The following is a 19,581-nucleotide window of genomic DNA, read 5'->3' on the forward strand; positions in this document are numbered from 1 at the left end:
AGGCAGACGCTCTACCACTGAGCCACCCAGGTGTCCCAATCTCTTGTAAATATTTGAGTGACTAGAGAGGCAGATTCTTTGTGGTTTTCTGAAGTAGTTTGGGGGTAAGATTTCACTGAAAACTAGTGTCCAAGGGGCCAATAAGGCTGGACTCCATGTTTGATGTTTGATATATCTTCTATACTGTCTCAACTTTCTACCTTTTATCTCATTCACAGGTGAGCATCCCTTTTAGATTCTCAGCTCCATCTCCTTTGTAACCTCTCCCCATATCTCTACTCCCTTGAAAAATGTCCTTTGCTATATTCACACTGCCATTTATATTAAGACAAAAGGGGAGGGGGGAGTGACAGCTCCCTCATAAAGATTCTCTGATATCTATAGGAACCATTTTATTTATTTTTTTAAAGATTTTATTTATTTATTCATGAGAGACACCGAGAGAGGCACAGAGACACAGGCAGAGGGAGAAGCAGGCTCCATCCATGCAGGGAGCCCGATGTGGGACTGGATCCCAGGACTCCAGGATCACGTCCTGAGCCGAAGGCAGATGCTCAACCACTGAGCCACCCAGGCGTCCCCGTAGGAACCATTTCAAACCAATGCCATCTCCCTTGGACATGAGACTATAAACTACAGAGAGAGAGAAAGTAGAGAAGACATCACTAAATCATTCAGTTACTGGCAGTCAGTCATCCTCTATCGTGGGAAGTATCACCATTGTTCAGGAAGAACAGAATCCATCACTTTCCTCTCTGTGTGTGTTTTGCATAACAAAAGGCAGTTGTTAATTATCCTTTCTAATCCTTTGCTTCTAGTGTGTTCTGACAAGGGTTTGGGAAGAGGTAGGGAAAGCGACTGATAGGATATAGTTCTGGGATGATAGGAAAATCTCTGTTCCCTATCATTACCTACCTCCGGCCTCAATTCCAAATACCTCCTCTCTCCATCCGGCTCAGTAGTGCTTACCCTTTCTCAATTAGAGATCCATGCCTTTGGCTTAAGAGGCTCTACCTTGTTAAAAGCAAACATCCCTAGAAGACTTAAGCTCATTAAAACTTGCATTATTTTTTTTAAAGATTTTATTTATTTATTCATAGAGACAGAGAGAGAGGCAGAGACACAGGCAGAGGGAGAAGCAGACTCCGTATAGGGAGCCTGATGCGGGACTCAATCCCGGGATCATGACCTGAGCCAAAGGCAGATGCTTAGCCAACTAAGCCACCCAGGTGCTCCCTGCTGCTTCTTTTTTAAAAAGTAATCTTTATTTCCAACATTGGGCTTGAACTCATGACTCCAAGATAGAGTTGTGTGTTCCACCAAGTGTTGCAGTTAGGTGTCCCAGACTTCTTATTAATAGATGCTTCCTTCTGTGAATTTTAACACAATGAAACATAAATAAAATAAGTATGGTACTTGCCCCTCCCTGTTGGTGGTATTAGTTAGAAAATAAAAATCTGCAGATCCCTGGGTGGCTCAGCGGTTTAGCGTCTGCCTTTGGCCCGGGGCGCGATCCTGGAGTCCCGGGATCGAGTCCCACATCAGGCTCCCGGCATGGGCCTGCTTCTCCCTCCTCCTGTGTCTCTGCCTCTCTCTCTCTCTATGTCTATCATAAATAAATAAATCTTAAAAAAAATAAATAAAAATCTGCCTGGAGGGAAAGGGACTCTGGCATGAATATGAGTGAAGAGAAAGGATTCTTTCCAACTCTTACATGTCTGTGGGGATCAAAACCACATTCCAAACTCTGTTCATGGCTGTGAGACAAGCTAGTACATGAGATCAATTCCAGGATTCAAACAATATTCCTCAAGCACAATCACCACCTTTTGTTCTAAGTCCACTACTCTACAGTGTTTGGTGCACATTCTATCCTATTAAATAAATTAGGTATTGATAACTTTGTTTTTATTATTTGAGGTTGAATATCACTTTATAACATCTTTTTGGTTACATAAATTTGGGGTATGAGTTCAGCAACTGAGATTAATGGTAGAGTGGATCTGCATTTATTGACAGGAGAGGGACAGAGCAGATTAGAAAAGGGTAGAGCAGAACAGCCAAGAATGTGGACTTTGCAGCCAGACTCTTGAGTTTGAATCCTGGCATTTACTATTTATGTGACTGTGTGCAAGTCACTTTCATATTCTGTCCCTCATAAACAGAGGATCATACATGGAGTGGTTGAGGATTGAAAGAGTTAATCATATAATGTACTTAGAGCCTGGCCCATTGAAAACACTCTAAGTGTTAGTCATTTTCACTGGATAATCCACAAAACGGACAGTTCAAAAGTGGAGAGTGAAGGTGATTTAATGCAGTGAGACCAAGGAGAGGGCAGCAAGAGATAACGTGTAACTCAAATGTGCTCAGTGCACTGAAGTTTAACATCCAGCAGCCATCCTCAAGGTGTCTTCTTGGCTCTGCTCAAAGGTGAAGATTTAATTCAGCAGACAGGTGGGGTCTGCAATTAGCTCAAAACTCCTGTCTGCTAGTCTCAACTATGAAGACCTCTCTTGGGCAGGGACTCTCTTGCAGTCACACTCTGCATGCTGTTGGCAACCCCTGAAACAAACCCAACTTACCATTAATCGCAAAGAAAGTTATAAAGATGTCTTGGCAGAGGGCTGGGGGTGAAAGGTGAAAATCTGGGGTACAGGGTGGTAAGGATTCATGTTGCCCACTTTACAACAAAAACTTAATGCAATTCACCATTGGATGTGTCTTTTTCACATGCCAGTTGACTCATTGCCTCTCTTTTCTCATACCATCTCCCAGAGGCCTCTCCATCGCCCTAGACAACTCAGCTGTGGCTCTCTACTTAACCAGACAAAAGCCTGGGAAATAGACCAATAGGGACCATTTCTAATTAATCTGGTATGCCTCTTGGGGATTCCCACCATTCTATATGCAGCTTATCAAAGTATTCACCCAACACAAACTAATCTCTTTCTTGGGAAACTTCTACTTGAAAACTTTCTCCATCTATGCTTAAAGCAAACAGTGGGTGCTCAACAAACAATGGTTCCCATCCAAAAGCCAACTGAGGATCTGACAGTAGTTATAGGAGAGGGAATCAGGAAAATGAAAAGGGGAAGGACAGAGTGGAAATCTTACATAACTGGGGTAGATTTAGAATTTACCACTTCAGAAATTTTTTCCTGCTTGAAGGTTTTTAAGGGAAACAGAAAGGAGAAGAAAAAAACCACAGGGATTTTGTAAAAATACACCAATAATATCAAACTATAAGAATTGGTTGTTATTCTTCAGATTGTTGATAAGTAGAGTGGGCTTTGATAAGAGACCCAACAATACTAACATTGCAATATTAACATTTATTTAGAATATCGTTTGAAGCTATGCTAGATCTGTTTATCAAGACCAGAACTTTATAGAAGTTCTGGCATGCCTCAAAAACTCAGCAGAATTTCACTATTTTCACAAATTTAAGCTAAGAGCTAGCTTCCCTTACATATCCTAATTCCTTAAAGATTTTGACAGCAAAAAATATGTTCTGAGGTAATTAAATGGGTGGAGGTAGCTTCAGGCTAGCATTGCTTTAAGTCTGAAAATAAAAAGGGGGGACTATTACTTTTGTGGTTTCTGAAAGAATTACTTTTTACCAGAAGTTACTTGCCTTGCATTTCTAAGTAGGAAGACAGCCCATGAGCTTCCTCAGCCTGGAATGGACTGCCTGGAATCTGGCTCAGCCCCCACCTTCTGCACTCTGAAGAGAGCCTGAGAGGCGATGATGCACAGAGAGGGCTCAGGATCATGCAGCAGAGCTTTCAGATCTAAGTGGCCACAAAACCCAGGTTGGAGGTGAAGATCTATGGAAATGATCTCTGGTCCACACACCAAACAGCCAATAAGTCTATAGCAGCTGAGATGAAGGACTTTTTCTAAGACTCTGTCTGACAGTTATACATTTGTAAACCAATTCCAATTTTGACCTAAAAAATTTATTCATTTTTGAATTGCCCAATAGTATACTCCTTTACAATAACCACACTGTCAAGCAGTCCACCTAAAGTTAAATTATCTGTACCTGTCGAGCCATGTCTAAGACTGCTAATTTCTAAGTTCCTGTGTTGGTCCTAGAGGCTACTCTTAAATTATTCTTTTTAAGTTTTTTCTTAAAAATTTGTTTTTCAAACTGAACACCAATAAAAAGATAAATTTATTATTTAAAAAAATTTGTTAGTTTTTGTTTCTTCTTGCAAAATAAATATGTTCATTGTGTAGAAAATTTAGATAACATGTAAGCATTAGAAGAAAATCAGTTACTTATAATTGGACCAACAGAGAAAACCTCTGTTATGTTTGTTTCTTTTTTCTATTCAGTTACAGGTGTGCCTTTTTGTTCAAATGAAACTAAATTATACATATTATCTAACAATTGCTTGTTTTATTTAATATTGCATCATCTCTTATCCAAGCCATTAACATTTTTTTTCTGTAATATTTTTCATAACTTTGGGGCACTTGGCTGGCTCAGTTGGTAGAGTGCATAACTCTTCATCTCAGGGTTGTGAGTTCAAGCCCCACATTGGGCATAGCCAAAACAATAATGAGATACCAGTATGACTTTTTCTGTCAAAATGGCAAACTACTAATTAATAAATTAATATTCAAACATAGATATGTGAAGGGAAAGATTACTTTTTTTTAGTTTATTTATTATTAAAAAATAAAAGTCTTTTTGTTTTTTAGTAATCTCTATACCCAATATGGGGCTTGAATTCATGACCCTGGGATCAAGAGTTGCTCTTGAAGAGTTGCTTTTCTGACAGAGCCAGCCAGGCACCTGAAAATTGACATTATCATACACTGTGCTGGTATGAGCATAGATTGATATCCCCTCCCCCCCTTTTTTTAAGATTCATTCAGAGAGAGCGAAGAGAGAGGCAGAGACACAGGCAGAGGGAGAAGCAGGCTCCATGCAGGAAGCCCGATGTGGGACTTGATCCCGGGTCTCCAGGATCACACCCCGGGCTGCAGGCGGCACTAAACCGCTGCGCCACCGGGGCTGCCAGATATCCCTTTTTTATAGGGAAGTTTGGCAACGTGTATCAAACCCTTTAAGTAAATATATACTTTGACTTATCAATCTCACTGCTAGGAATTTAACCTATGAAAATAAGGAGAAACAGGTACAGGAATGTTCATTCCAGTGTTACTTAAAAATAACAAAACTGGGGGCACCTGGGTAGCTCAGTGGTTTGCGGTGTGATCTGGAGTACTGGGATCGAGTCCCACATGAGGATCCTGGGATGGAGTCCCACATCAGGCTCCCTGCAGGGAGCCTGCTTCTCCCTATGCCTATGTCTCTGCCTTTCTGTGTGTGTCTCTCATGAAGAAATAAATAAATAAATCTTTAAAAAGTAATGGAAAACATCCAAGATTAGAAATACTAAGAAATTAGTTTAATAAAGTATAGCATATCCATGTTATAGGATCATATGATTGAAAAAATTTTTTATTAAGTATAATTTGATATTTGTATATACTGCAGAATGATCACCACAAATCTCGTTAATACCTCTTATAATTTTTTTACACAAATAATTTTTTCTTTTTTTTTTCTTTTAAAAAATTATTTATTTATTTATTCATGAGAGACACACAGAGAGAGGCAGAGACATAGGCAGAGGGAGAAGCAGGGTCCCCTACAGGGAGCCTGATGCAGGACTCGATCCCGGGACCCCAGGATCATGACCTGAGCCAAAGGCAGACACTCCACTCAATCACTGAGCCACCCAGGTCTCTCTCTTTTTTTAATTTAATTAATATTTTAAGTGAACTCTACCCCTGATGTGGTACTCAAACTTATGACCTTGAGACCAGGAGTTGCATGCTGTACTGACTGAGCTAGCTAGGCGTCTCTTGCATAATCTTTTTTTTCTTTAAGATTTCTTTTTTTTTTAAGACTTTATTTATTCATGAGAGACAGAGACAGAGAGAGAGAGAAAGAAGCAGAGACACAGGCAGAGAGAGAAGGAGGCTCCATGCAGGGAGCTCGATGTGGGACTCGATCCCGGGACTCCAGGATCATGCCCTGGGCTGAAGGCAGGCACGCTCAACTGCTGAGCCATGTAGGCATCCCAAAGATTTCATTTTTAAAAAAATGTTTTATTTATTTATTCATGACAGACACACACACAGAGAGAGGCAGACACACAGGCAGAGGGAGAAGCAGGCTCCATGCAGGGAGCCTGATGTGGGACTTGATCCCCGGTCTCTGGGATCACACCTGGGGCCGAAGGTGGCGCTAAACCTCTGGGCCACTGGGGCTGCCAAAAGATTTCATTTTTAAGTAATCTCTGCACCCGATGTGGGGCTCAAGCCTACAACTCCAAGGTCAAGAATCGCATACTCCAGCGACAGAGCCAGTGAGGCACCCCTCTTATAATCTTTCTTTAAACTTTTTTAAAAAAAATATTTATTTATTTATTTGAGAGAGAGAGAGAGGGAGAGAGATAGCAAGAGAGCATGAGTGGAGGAGGGGCAGAGGGAGAAGGAGAAGTAGACTCCCACGAGCAGGGAGCCCAGTGCTGGGCTCGATTGCAAGACCCCGAGATCATGACCTGAGCCAAAGGCAGATGCTTAACTGAGCCTCAGGTACCCCTCTCATAATCTTTCTTAAATAGGTCCAGCTTCTGGCCATTTTATCAGTTACATACTTTTATTTTAAAAGCAGTGAACCGGGGCAGCCCGGGTAGCTCAGCAGTTTAGCGCCGCCTTCAGCCTAGGGTGTGATCCTGGGGACCCGGGATCGAGTTCTCTGTTGGGCTCCCTGCATGGAGCCTGCTTCTCCTAATGCCTGTGTCTCTGCCTCTCTCTGTGTGTCTCTCATGAATAAATAAATAAAATCTTTAAAATAAATAAGTAAAAGCAGTGAACTTTTCAGGGTAAGTTTTTTTTTTTTTAATTTGTTTATTTGAGAGAGAGAGAGAGAGAGCCGCACACATGGGAGGAGCAGCAGAGAGAGAAGGAAAGTGGACTCTCCACTGAGCATGGAGCCTGCAGCAGGACTCAATCTCATAGTTATGATCCCATGAGATCACAACCATGAGGTCACAACCTGAACTGAAACCAAGTCAGTTGCTTAACCAACTGAGCCATGCAGGCACCGCTTAAGGATTTTATTTTTAAGTAATCTTTATACCCAACATGGAGCTTGAACTCACAATCTGAGATTAAGAGTCTCATGCTCTACCAACTGAGCCAGCCAGGGGCCCCCAGGATTTTAATTTGGTTCTCATAGTACATACTTTTGGGTTGTGAGGCTTGGCATTTTACAGCATTTTCTAATTGTATGACTACTTTTCAAGTGGGAATAAATAATTCTTTGAGTGCTAAATCCTCAAAGCTGTATAGTTATAGAAACTTCGACTCACTGACAATCCAGAAAACCATTTGCATGATGGCTACCTTATAGGACTATAAACCTCTGTAGTGCCAAGTCCTGCCACTTCACAGGACAACTGCTTATAGAAAAGAGTGTTGCAGTCATCTCTGAGGTACTCGTGAGCTATCATCAGAACTTACTAAGATGGTATTTCTAGGTAAAATCAGGACTTGTTCCTGAGACACTCAGCAAAGCTGGTTTCCAAACAAAAAGTGTCATGTCCTTTCCTAATAAGGGGAATTGAACTGGGAGGAGACTGTCATTCACTGTCTCCAAGGTCTTTATTACTGCAAAAGTCAGGCTCTCTGGTTCCCAAGGTCTAACCTCTGTCAGAGAGCCTGCCCCCAGGCACTGCCTCAGATCCTACCCCAAACCAAATCCAAATGTGTTATTACTTACCATTCTCTATCCAGTCAGTGCCCTTCGTCCTGAGCTCGCTGCAATCCACATACTTTAACAAGAGTCCTAAGTGCAGGATAAAGTCAGTAAGGCTGTGGTCTGGCTTTGACTCTGAGCAGTTGGTAGAACTGGCCTTTTGATGATTAGACAGATTCTAAAAACTTGCCTTCCAAGTGCCTGATAGTTACCTATAGATAACAGCCCTTTTCTCCAAAAGAGTGTTTTCAAGGTCATCTTCATAAAGAATGGGGATACTCAACAACACAATTTGTGAAAATATAGGATAAAGTGACTGTAGAAATGAAAGGATTGTTTATACCTACAAATAAGACTGCTGCTCTTCTGATAGGAAGTTTTGCATTCTTGGAGAACATCAATGTTTGGGCTAGGAGGTTAACTTTCCCCTGGCATTTTTTTCCCTAAGTGGGGAAAAAAGTAAGAGTAGAAAGGAGTGAAGTACACCACTGTTTTTGTCAGCCTCACTTAGTTTCCAGAGCCAGGGACGATGTTAGACATCGGACGCATAGAATATGGTGCTTGAATTAATAACTGCAGTTGCTTAATGAATGTTACACCACAATAACAAGTCCTTAGACAAAGTTACGTCCTCTGGATGCACCATGTTCACACCCACTCATGCTGCAGATTGTCCCTGGTGTGCCTCTAAGTCCATCTCCACTTCTCTGATCTAAGTTTTCTCCGTTCACTCAGCTCTGCCTTGAACTCTGCCTCCCTATCGCCTATCGGCTCTTCCCAGGTCACTCTTGACTTCTTTTTTTTTTTTTTTTTTTTTTTTGAAGATTTTATTTATTTATTTGACAGGGAGAGAGAACCAAAGAGCACAAGTGGGGGGAAAGGCAAGAGGGTGCAGGAGAAGCAGACTCTCTGTTGAGCAGGGAGCCCAATGTGGAGTTCAATCCCTGGGATCATGACCTGAGCCCAAGGCAGACACTTAGCCAACGGAGCCACCCACGCACCCCTACTATTGCCTTCACTCTGCTCTGAGCATTTCTGCAGGTACCCCTCTCTTGGCACATACCATTTTCCACCTTGAGTTTCTATTTCATTTTCCACAGAGGTTTTATCTCCCTTACTAGCTAGCAAGCTCCCTTAGGAAGTTCTTATCTTTGGCATGTTTCTGGGTTCTCCACTGCCTGTTGCACACCGGATGTATTGGGCTTACTGGATGAATAAATGTACCTCTCAGTGATTCTGTTACAAAGATAGGCTGCTTGAAGATAGGAGGAGGACAGTCGGGATCTATTCCCATAGCTCTTATGATGTTACATGGACAATCTAAAATCTTATACATTGAGAGCACTGAATTTTTGCAGTAAATACTGTCATCAATGCCTCAGATAAACACTTGGGTACATGTCAGAGAGATAATTCTTAGTGGAAAACCTGACACAGTGGTATAGTGGGGCTTCCTAGCCCCGTTAAGTTTGATCAGAGGAGCCCACATTGGGTCCTAAGCAGGTTACCCATACGGAAGACCCATGGGAATAGCCAGTCCTAGGCTCTTCCATAGTAGGCATTGTAAAGGCAATACACAACTCCATTTAAATTCACTTCATAAATAGTTTTTTGAGCATATACTATCAGCCTGACTCCATAGCCTCTGACTCAGGTTAGTGGGGCTCCCAAGAATCTAAGAGAGAGTCTTTTTTTTATGAAGAAAGGCGGTAATAGAAAGTAAGTGTGTGACTCAGTTGGGAGGAAACTAGAGAAATAGGTTCCCAATACAAGATGGTTCATGGATATCAGCTGCTGATGTCAAAAGGGATGGTAAATATTTCCTTTATGTCGTGTTCCTCCATTAAAAACTACATCAGAAAAACTAAGCATGCAAGCATATGAGAGTTAACAAAGCCAGTATCGCTCACATACAAAGAATTTGCAGACTGTTCCAGCTTCACTAGGGCTGATGTACCAGGGATCTTTGCAGTACACTTCTTGGGGCAGCTTCCACTTCAGGAACTGGGCACATATAGTTAGGACTTGCCTGCTTTCCTATGAAAAGGATTATCAGAGATCAGCGTTTTCAAACATTTTTTAGCTGAGGTAACCTTCCTTCAAAAAGAACTGGCTAAAGTGAGGGCAGGGATAGAGAGAAACCAGAGTCCTGCACTCCTTCAATTTCCCTAAACAATCCCTCTGAAAGGGACCCATGAAGCCTGCAGAGCTGTGGGGAGGATGTAGAAACCACTGGTCTAAGGTAAAAGTGTAATACCAGAACAGAGATTGGGGCAGGGGTTCCCACTACTCCTTGTGCTAAGAGGCAAAGCTCCTCCAAATACTTTTTGCTCCCATTTCATTCTTCTGTCACTTCACACAGGAAGTGTAGCTCCTCTTCTCATAGTCCTTGTGGAATCTCTGGCTTGGAAGGAATTCTGGACAGTACTGATCCCTTCCCAATCCAGATGCTTGAGCAAAATTTAGTAAGTGGGCTTCTCTATCCACGGCTCTCAGAATGCCTCCCATGTACCACACACCACCACTTAAGAGTATTCAATTCAAGCAAGTATCTTATCCCAGGTTCACTAGATTTGGGCCATTAAAATTCCTTTGGGAACTGATGGGAATACAAGTTAGTTCAGCTACTTTGTTTATTTGTAAATATCTAGTAAAGTTAAAGATACCCAGATAGTTTACTTCTGGGTTTATTCCCTCAAGAAACTCTCACATAGGTCCACAAAGGAATACGTAAAGAATGTTCACTGCAGCACTGTAACAATCAAGAACTAGAGACAATTAAATGTTCAAGAATAGGAGCATGGGAGAAGTGTGAGGATATCTTCAAGATAGAATTCTATACAGCAGTTAGAAGAAATGAACTGGAGCCCACAACGTGGGCAAATCTTACAATGCTAAATAAGCAAAAAAAGCTCGAGCAAGTTGCTAAGAGATTTATAAATGATACAAGATACAAAGTTTTTTTTTCTACATATAAAGTTGTAAAACATGAACAAATATTACCGCAGAAGTGATAACAAAATTCAGGATGATAGTTGTTGGGGGAATTCAACTGAGGATAGGTACATGATTTATTCCTGTTTTATTTCTTACATGGGTGGTAGATTAGGTTCTCTGTGTTAGTGATTCCTTTTTTTTTTTTTTTTTAAGATTTTGTTTATTCATGAGAGACAGAGAGAGAGAGAGAGGCAGAGACACAGGCAGAGGGAGAAGCAGGCTCCATGCAGGGAGCCTGACATGGGACTCGATCCTGGGTCCAGGATCATGCCCTGGGCTGAAGGCGGTGCTAAACCGCTGAGCCACCCGGGCTGCCTGTGTTAGTGATTCCTAACCTGTTCAATGTTAGATTTCACCTCTCTGCTTAGAATACTCTCTGAAGAGCTTTGAAGACCAAGTTAGGAATCATTCAAGGTTTGAAAGAAAGTAAGTGCAGAGCCTTGGCTGCTCTATGCCTTACTTGATGATAAGGGCTGACAGGTCGAGGGGGTGAGATGGGTATCAATGCATCCAAATATCTGTGACCCCTATAGGGCATTATTTTCCATCTCTTGGTTGGAAGCTCTACTCTATGCTTTATTGGGGTCTGACATATTTCATAGTTTTGGTTACAAGACCATAATACTTCCCCTACATTAAGATACCAGGGCCAACCATAATCTTTTTTTTTTTTTAAGATTTTATTTATTTATTCATGAGAGACACAGGTGGGGGCGGGGGCAGAGACACAGGCAGAGGGAGAAGCAGGCTCCACACAGGGAGCCGGACATGGGACTTGATCCCGCGACTCCAGGATCAGGCCCTGGGCTGAAGGTGGCGCTAAACCGCTGAGCCATCCAGGGATCCCCGCCAACCATAATCTTAAATCTTGTTATCGATCCTGCTTTCATTTCTGTAATGGGGAACTTAAGTAGAGGAAAGCTCTAGTATTTTTCCAGAATCACTGTGGTCTAAACATTCCTCTGGTCTGCTGTAACTAGTGGTCATAACACATTGGAATGGACAGGCTCCTGAGGTATGGGACAGTTCTCAAGATGATGACATCCCATGCACAGCTCTATGGCAGAAACTCCCAGAATATTAAGGAGATATAGAAGCTTCCCTAGATTGTCAGAGAAGCTATTTATGACTTAGCCCTCAATACAAGTCTATTTGTCTAAAGGCCAGAAGGCAGTTATTGAATACAAGAAGACAGATAATGAAATACTGTCACTGTCATCAACAAAAAGAGTTTGATGCATTTGGCACTGTATTTAGGCTCTGTGCTAGGCTAAATATTGGGGTGGGGCTGCAAAAAGGTTTAATATATTGTTCTTACCCACAAAGGGCCATAATTTGCTATACAGAAATAAGGAGTAAGATTTTTCACACAATTCACTTAGGCAAAATATTTGAAAGATAGCTTGTGCTAGAGGAAATAGTAAATAAAGATGGTACCACAGGGCAGCCCTGGTGGCGCAGTGGTTTAGCGCCACCTGCAGCCCGGGGCGTAATCTTGGAGACCCCGGATCAAGTCCCACATCAGGCTCCCTGCATGGAGCCTGCTTCTCCCTCTGCCTGTGTCTCTGCCTCTCTCTCTGTCTCTATGAATAAATAAATAAAATCTTAAAAAAAATAAAGATGGTACCACAAAGTCCCTGCCTTCAAAGATATGAATGCTTATTTGCAGATTTGGCTCTGGACTAGAAGTTATTCAGGTCTGAAAGAACTTGACAAAGGCATTACCTCAGCTACTGCATCATTTTCATCCTGAGAATACAGAAGTAGTGGGACCAAGCTGTCCAGGACTTGATTCTCTACACCCTTCTTATCTGTGTATTTCACAGACTTTATGGACGCTCCAAACAGGGTCATGGAGAGACGATGAACATCAGATCTCACCTACAAAGGGAGTATCCAAAGGGAAGCAAGTCACTGAAAGTGTTCATGCTGAACTTGTTGGTTGAAACATCAGTCCTAACATGAGGCTAGTTAGCTGTAGGTAGCTGAGGACAAGAAGCCAAATATATATAAAGATGGCAAGACCTGGTGCTTTGTAGTACTGGTTCTTCTCTCGCTCTGCAAATGAGAAATGTAGTCAGCACAGCTTGTGCCTGATACTAGTATTAACCATTCACACAAGCTGTTTTGCTGAGATTCAGAATCCCAGCCTTGCCATACTTGACTCTTTCAAGGATATGGTTCATTGTGCTCCATGTTTGTTTGTTTGTTTGTTTGTTTTTAATCTTTGGGATTTGGGATGGGGACCCAGTCCTGAGTGCTCCTTGAAAGATGTCTTTTCTTATACAAACTTCTTCCTCATCCCATGATCAGGGTGGTACATTGGCAAGTCTCTACAACTGTTTTTTATTTAGTCTGGCAAACAATAACACCAGTCCTACTAACATCACAAGTTACCTGGAAGGGTCTTCAGAGAGGAGATTTGAAAGTGCTGTGAACATAAAAAGTACTATATAAAATAGAGCGTATTGGGCATCCCGGGTGGCTCAGCGGTTTAGTGCCGCCTTCAGCCCATGGCGTGATCCTGGAGACCCGGGATTGAGTCCCACGTCAGGCTCCCTGCATAGAGCCTGCTTCTCCCTCTGCCTATGTCTCTGCCCCTCTCTCACTCTGTGTGTGTGTGTCTCTCATGAATAAATAAAAATCTTAAAAACAAATAAAATAGAGTATATTTATTACTATCCCAATTTCTATTTTCTGTTATGCCAATTACCCTCCCCTAGGAAAGTTTCTCCTCTCTCATTGTCTTACATCACCAAATAGGGTGAACAGGGTCTTCATCATGGCCGTCAGGGTGGTGAAATCCATTGTCCCCACGAGTTGCAGGAGTATCTGGATGGCCAACAAAACGATCTTCTCGTCGGTTTCACATAAGAGGTCTAAGATGCATGGCAACAGGCTCCTGATGTCTTCCCTCTGTGTGCCCAAAGGGAGTGCACCATCACCCTCTTGATAGCACTTTATCTGGTACCAAAGTAGGGCTCCCCACCTTTATCCAGTACGTGGTGCTTGTTCAATGTTTGGTAGCACTGGCTAGTTAAGAACAGAGAAGAGGGCATGACTGCCCTCTCAGTATTGGCAGGACTGATCGTAGAGAAGGGGGCAGAGCTGTTTTAAGTTGCTTCATTTGGGCAGCAACGGGACCAGGTGGGGATGGTCAAGTGACAGAGATTTAGGGTCAGTGTAAAGAATTGCTTACAACAAGAGAAATATAAGATGGCTAGCTCAGGTCCTAGTGAGTTCTCTAACATGGAATGTATCCAGAGACAGTTAAGATTCCTTGCAGGAAATCAAGTAGAAATTGACTGAGGACCCTGCAGGGTCCTTCCCGTTCTGAATTGGGATTCTATTTTTCTGAAACTTCCAAAAGGAAACAATCTCAGAGTTTTAAAGTTTAAAACATACATGTAAAAAGTAAGTAGAATATGGCAGCAAATATTTGTGTATCCAAACAACCAGAATTATCATGCTAACAACTGTCATCTTTGTTTCAAATATATACTTATTTATTTATAAGATTTATTTATTCATGAGAGACAGAGAGAGAGAGAGAGAGAGAGAGAGAAGCAGAGACACAGGCAGAGGGAGAAGCAGGCTCCATGCAGGGAGCCTGAGGTGAGACTCAATCCCAGGTTTCCAGGATCACGCCCTGGGCTGAAGGTGGCGCTAAACCACTGAGCCACCTGGGCTGGCCTAAATAAATAAAATCTTAAAAATAAATAAATAAATATTAAAAAAATTGAACTCAAGTGAAAAAATTGAAGGCCCAGGGATTCATCTTTCCTTCTGCCCCAGGCCTAGTTTCTAGCTAGGCTGGTAGAAAATGAACTTTACTTCAACATGAATGTCAATAATCTTTGTTTAGATGATACACATCTTAGGAGAAGATATAATGGCCTATCCAATGTACTCCTTAGGGCAACATGGTACAAGACATAAAAGGACACCTGAATGTCACCCAGGCTGTGATAGTGTGATGACAGTGAGGGTACTTCCTTATACAAATTATAGGTTTTAGGGGGATCCCTGGTGGTTCAGCGGTTTAGTGCCTGCCTTCGGTCCAGGGTGTCCTGGAGTCCCAGGATTGAGTCCCATATCAGGCTCCCTGCATGGAGCCTGCTTCTCTCTCTGCCTGTGTCTGCCTCTCTCTCTCTCTGTCTCTCATGAATAAATAAATAAAATCTTAAAAAAAGAAAAAAATTTGTAGGTTTCAAATATTATGAATATATGCGACTTGGACTTATTTCTTGTGATTTCATTAAATACTTAAGTCAGTACTTACATATTTCCTAGGCATAAAATTTAAAAGATACAAAGGGATGTACTCCTACTTGTTCCTATTCCTAGGCTACCCAATTTCCTTCTTGGCTGTTACCAGTTGCTTGGGGATCTTTCTGGGGTATGTTTGATTTGTGACTTACAAATCAGTGGTCTGGGGGCCCCTCCTACCATATCCTGGTGTTTAATAAGATAGCGCAGTCCCCTTAGGGCAAGAAATTTGAAGACTCTATTTCCATGATGTAGCCAGTCTTTCAAGCGGACAATGGAGTATATGCTGGGCAGTCTCCTAGCCACTGGACTCTGGAGAAGCTGAAAGAACCCAGAAATCAGCCAAAAAAGTTATCTTTCAACCCTTTTTCATGAGGGGAACCACCTTACCCAAAAGTGGGGTGATGCTTATGCTATAGATACATAAGGAAGCCTAAATAATGAATATATGACTAGAAGAATTTCAGTAGGCTTGAATCTGAAACTATTTCTATCCCACATCTGAAATGGATCCCAGTTGGATAGGGCCCAGGAAGGCAGGTATTGCTGCTTTACAGACTTCCTCAATCTAACAAATCTTACCTCCACAAAAAATCCTGCAGATGTGAGTTTATGTTTATCATTCCCTCGGTTAAGAAGAGGGACCAACAAGTACATGACTTTTTGTGCAAGGAGGTGATTTCTTTCCAGCAATGCACTGCAAAACAGAACACCCAACAGGGCACCTCTTAGAAATGCTCCTATCCAGACTGCATTTTTCCTGGGGCTGCGGGCCCTCTGAGGATTTTGCCCAGCTTTAGGTGCATAGGATGGTATGGTAGTGGCAGGACTCTGAAAAATCTGCCTGGCATTATGGATATTTCCCTAAACTGTGATATTATCCAACTTTGGTTGCTGTTTTAACAAAAAAGGAGAAAAATACCTAACGCAATGCTGATTTAGAGCAGGTGTGCATGGAAAGGTAATCTTACTTAGCCAGGAGAGATACTCCCTGAAGATGGCATTCTTTTCCTTCCAGGAGGGTCCATCCTTTATTCTTTTCCATGATGTTGAATTCCTGCCAGCACAATGTTCTGAGGAGGAGACTCTTTGTAGCTTGTATGGCGAAGCTAAATTGAATAAAACCAGAACAAGTGAATAGAACAGGTCCCTCCAACTTATCAGTACACAATTACCCTGCTCTCACTGAGTAGGGCCATGCATTGCTAGCTCTGGATGGTAATTCTCTTCTTTCTAGATTTCCCCAAAGACTCTTAATGCTCTAAGAACTTGAAAGGCCCTTCACACAAATCTTTAGCATAAAGAAATCTAAATAGATTGTGTTTCCCTGGGAGTTTGAAATCTGCAATAAAACAAATGATATGGGATGCTAAACCCATATGCACTGCTTTTTTAAAACCACTTTTAAAAACACCCCCATAAAGTTTACCCATACTACTTATTATTTTATTTTTTATTTTACTTATTTATTTTCAAAGTGAGCTCCACACCAGCATGAGTTCAATGTGGGGATTGAACTCATAACCCTGAGATCAAGACCTGAGCTGAGATCAAGAGTCAGATGATTGGGCAGTCCCGGTGGCACAGCAGTTTAGCGCCACCTGCAGCCCAGGGCGTGATCCTGGAGACCCTGGATCAAGTCCCACATCAAGCTCTCTGCATGGTGCCTGCTTCTCCCTCTGCCTGTGTCTCTGCCTCCCTCTCTCTCTCTGTGTCTCTATGAATAAATAAATAAAGTAATTTTTTTTTAAAAAAAGAGTCAGATGATTAATCAACTAAGCCATCCAGGTGCCCCCACAGTGCTTTGTAAACTACCTCCACTACTGGGGTACCTGGCTGGCTCAGTAGAGCATGTAACTCTTGATCTCCAGTTCATGAGTTTGAGCCCCACAGGGGGTGGAGAGATTACTTAAAATAAACTATCCCTACTACTTACTGAACTAGTATGCTGGATATAACACCAGATAATCCTAAAATTAGAAGGTTTTCAAAGAGTACCTAGTCTGGCCTAATTTACAGATAGGAAAACCAAGGCACAGAACAATGGAAGATTTGCCCAGAGTACATAGCTAGTTAAATGAATGAGAATTAGAACTCAGTTCTCCTGACTTTTAGTCAGGTGTTCTTAAATAATCCACATTACAGCATTATCTGTAAAAGAAAGTCATGCACTATTAAATTTCTATTGAGTTTATCTTGGCACCAATAAAACAATCAGACAACCAACCAGTGAGAGCCCAGAGTGATTCCTGGGCATTTCATCCTGATGTCCCATGAGGGCAGACTGTAAGCTGTCCCATGGTTGGGACCACATCTTGGCTATCCTGTGTCTACCACAGTGCCTAGAGCTTAGTGTAAGTTATGGGTAACAAAATCATAACAGGCAGTACCACAAAGGGGTGACCTCTGATGACATTTCCTGTCCTGTGTACAGGCCACTTGGAACGGCGACATCAGACATGGTGAGACCGATGCTGTGGTGTATCTGGATGAGCAGTGTCATGAGAAGCTGAGGAAAGAGCCGGAATGTAGCTGCTTGGAGCCTGTTTCCCACAAACACCTCATAAAGGGCATCTGTTGCCTGTGGTAGAAAAGGTACACCATAGAGCTGAACAGCTGCTAGCATTAAACCTTACTTTTGCTTTATGTCTGCTTGTGCCAGATCATGCTTTCTGGTTCTACTATTCGATGGGAAGAACAGTAGTGGTAATCAGTGCAGGGACATGAAAGTGAGGAGGAAAAGAAATAGGAATGAAGTAGTCATTTCAGGTTACCAAAGAGAGAGGGGCATCTAAATTCAGATGTAGGGGCACCTGGGTGGCTCAGCTGGTTGAGTGTCTAATTCTTTTTTTTTTTAAGATTTATTTATTTATTTAGAGGGAGAGAGAGAGAACACAGCAGGGAGGGGCAGAGGGAGAGGAAGAGAGAGTGATTTTTCATGGATGAGTTTTATATATACACACACATATGTATATGTATATATATTAAAGATTTTATTTATTTATAAGAGACACAGAGAGAGCGGCAGACACATAGGCAGAGGGAGAAGCAGGCTCCCCACAGGGAGCCCCATGTGGGATCGATCCCAGGACTCCCGGATCACGCCCTGAGCTAAAGGCAGACGCTCAACCACTGAGCCACCCAGGCATCCCAATTACTTTTAAAATGAGGCTCCATGCCCAGTGTGCAACCTAATGTGGGGCTTGAACCCACGATCCTGTGATCAAGACCTGATCTGAGGGGATCCCTGGGTGGTGCAGCGGTTTGGCGCCTGCCTTTGGCCCAGGGCGCGATCCTGGAGACCCGGGATCAAATCCCATGTCGGGCTCCTGGTGCATGGAGCCTGCTTCTCCCTCTGCCTATGTCTCTGCCTCTCTCTCTCTCTGACTATCATAAATTTAAAAAAAAAAAAAAAAAAAAAGACCTGATCTGAGATCAAGAGTTGGATGCTTGGAGTGCCTGGCTGGCATAGTCAGTTAAGAGTCTGACTCTTGGTTTCAGCCCAGGTTGTGAGATTGAGCCCTGTGTTGGGGGTCTCAGCACAGAGTCTCCTTAAGACTCTCTCTTCCTCTCCTTCTGCCCCTCCCTGCTGTGTTCTCTCTCTCCCTCTAAATAAATAAAATCTTTATTTAAAAAAAATAAAAAATAAAAGTAATAATAATTGGATATGTATAACAAAATCTATATATGCATGATTAAATTTATTGTAGCACTGTAGCACTGTTTTTATGGCCATAGTTTGAAAATTGTTAAAATGTTCACTAAAAGGAAACTTGGAAATGAAACGAATGGTTTTATACCATGTTACATATTGTCTGTTTTTAAGAAGTTAATAAAAAAATTACTATACAGCTATGAAAAGAATATCAGAGTCTTATATTTTGATATGAAAAGTAGTTAATATATTGCTAAATTTAAAAAGCAGGTCACTAAATAATATATCTAATTTGATCCTACTAATATATACATACAATTTCATACACTAACATGATTAAACATATGCCTTTATCTGTCCTGACTCCTAAAACTAAGATAACATTATAGGGATTTTAAAAAAGGTGTAAATCCACAAGAAAAGAGAGAATAGGAGAGGACACAATGGCAGATTAGAGATGTCAGAATAACTTTGGAAGCTAAAAAAAACCTGTACGATAATAACTTGGGTCAGAGAAAGCTGAACCATAAACTGGTAGGGAAGAAAATAAAGTAAAAAGTATATATTGATAGTGGGGGAGGCTGTGCATGTAGGGGATAGAAAGTATACAGAAACTTTGTACTTTCTGTTCAGTTTTAGTGTAAACCTAAAATTACTCTAAAAATAAAATCTAGGGGTGCCTGGGTGGCACATTTGGTTAAGTGCCTTTGGCTCAGGTCATGATCTCAGGGTCCTGGGATCATGCCCCAGGTCAGGCTCCCTGCTCAGGGGGGTGTCTGTTTCTCCCTCTGCCCTATCCCCTGCTCGCTCGCTCTCTTTAAAAAAAAAAAAAAAAAAAAAAAAGGCTACTTAAAAGGAAAAAAATGGGAGGAAA

General features: G+C 41.9%; 1 protein-coding gene across 19 annotated transcripts in view; it reads right to left on the reverse strand.

The window, feature by feature from the left end:
* Positions 1-411: 411 nt before the first annotated feature.
* Positions 412-19,581, reverse strand: part of MROH8 (maestro heat like repeat family member 8) — a 58,990-nt gene continuing 39,820 nt past the window's right edge. For 7 of the 19 annotated variants that reach the window (XM_072800959.1, XM_072800952.1, XM_072800957.1 and 4 more), the window contains 11 exons: positions 17,443-17,633; positions 16,024-16,161; positions 15,635-15,749; positions 15,233-15,373; positions 13,535-13,699; positions 12,509-12,664; positions 9,701-9,823; positions 8,130-8,229; positions 7,811-7,876; positions 3,638-3,845; positions 2,296-2,565 (listed from right to left, as the gene is read on the reverse strand). In XM_072800959.1, the coding sequence (XP_072657060.1) occupies positions 3,676-3,845; positions 7,811-7,876; positions 8,130-8,229; positions 9,701-9,823; positions 12,509-12,664; positions 13,535-13,699; positions 15,233-15,373; positions 15,635-15,749; positions 16,024-16,161; positions 17,443-17,633 (1,365 nt within the window). In that variant the 3' untranslated portion in view covers positions 2,296-2,565; positions 3,638-3,675. Of the gene's footprint in view, positions 634-679; positions 1,371-2,295; positions 2,566-3,637; positions 3,846-7,810; positions 7,877-8,129; positions 8,230-9,700; positions 9,824-12,508; positions 12,665-13,534; positions 13,700-15,232; positions 15,374-15,634; positions 15,750-16,023; positions 16,162-17,442; positions 17,634-19,581 lie in introns of those variants that run through there. The other 12 variants (XM_072800946.1, XM_072800948.1, XM_072800947.1 and 9 more) reach the window with 12 other exon arrangements.

This window comes from Canis lupus, chromosome 26, assembly GCF_048164855.1.
Source record: "Canis lupus baileyi chromosome 26, mCanLup2.hap1, whole genome shotgun sequence".
In the NCBI taxonomy this organism is placed as follows: Eukaryota; Metazoa; Chordata; class Mammalia; order Carnivora; family Canidae; genus Canis; species Canis lupus.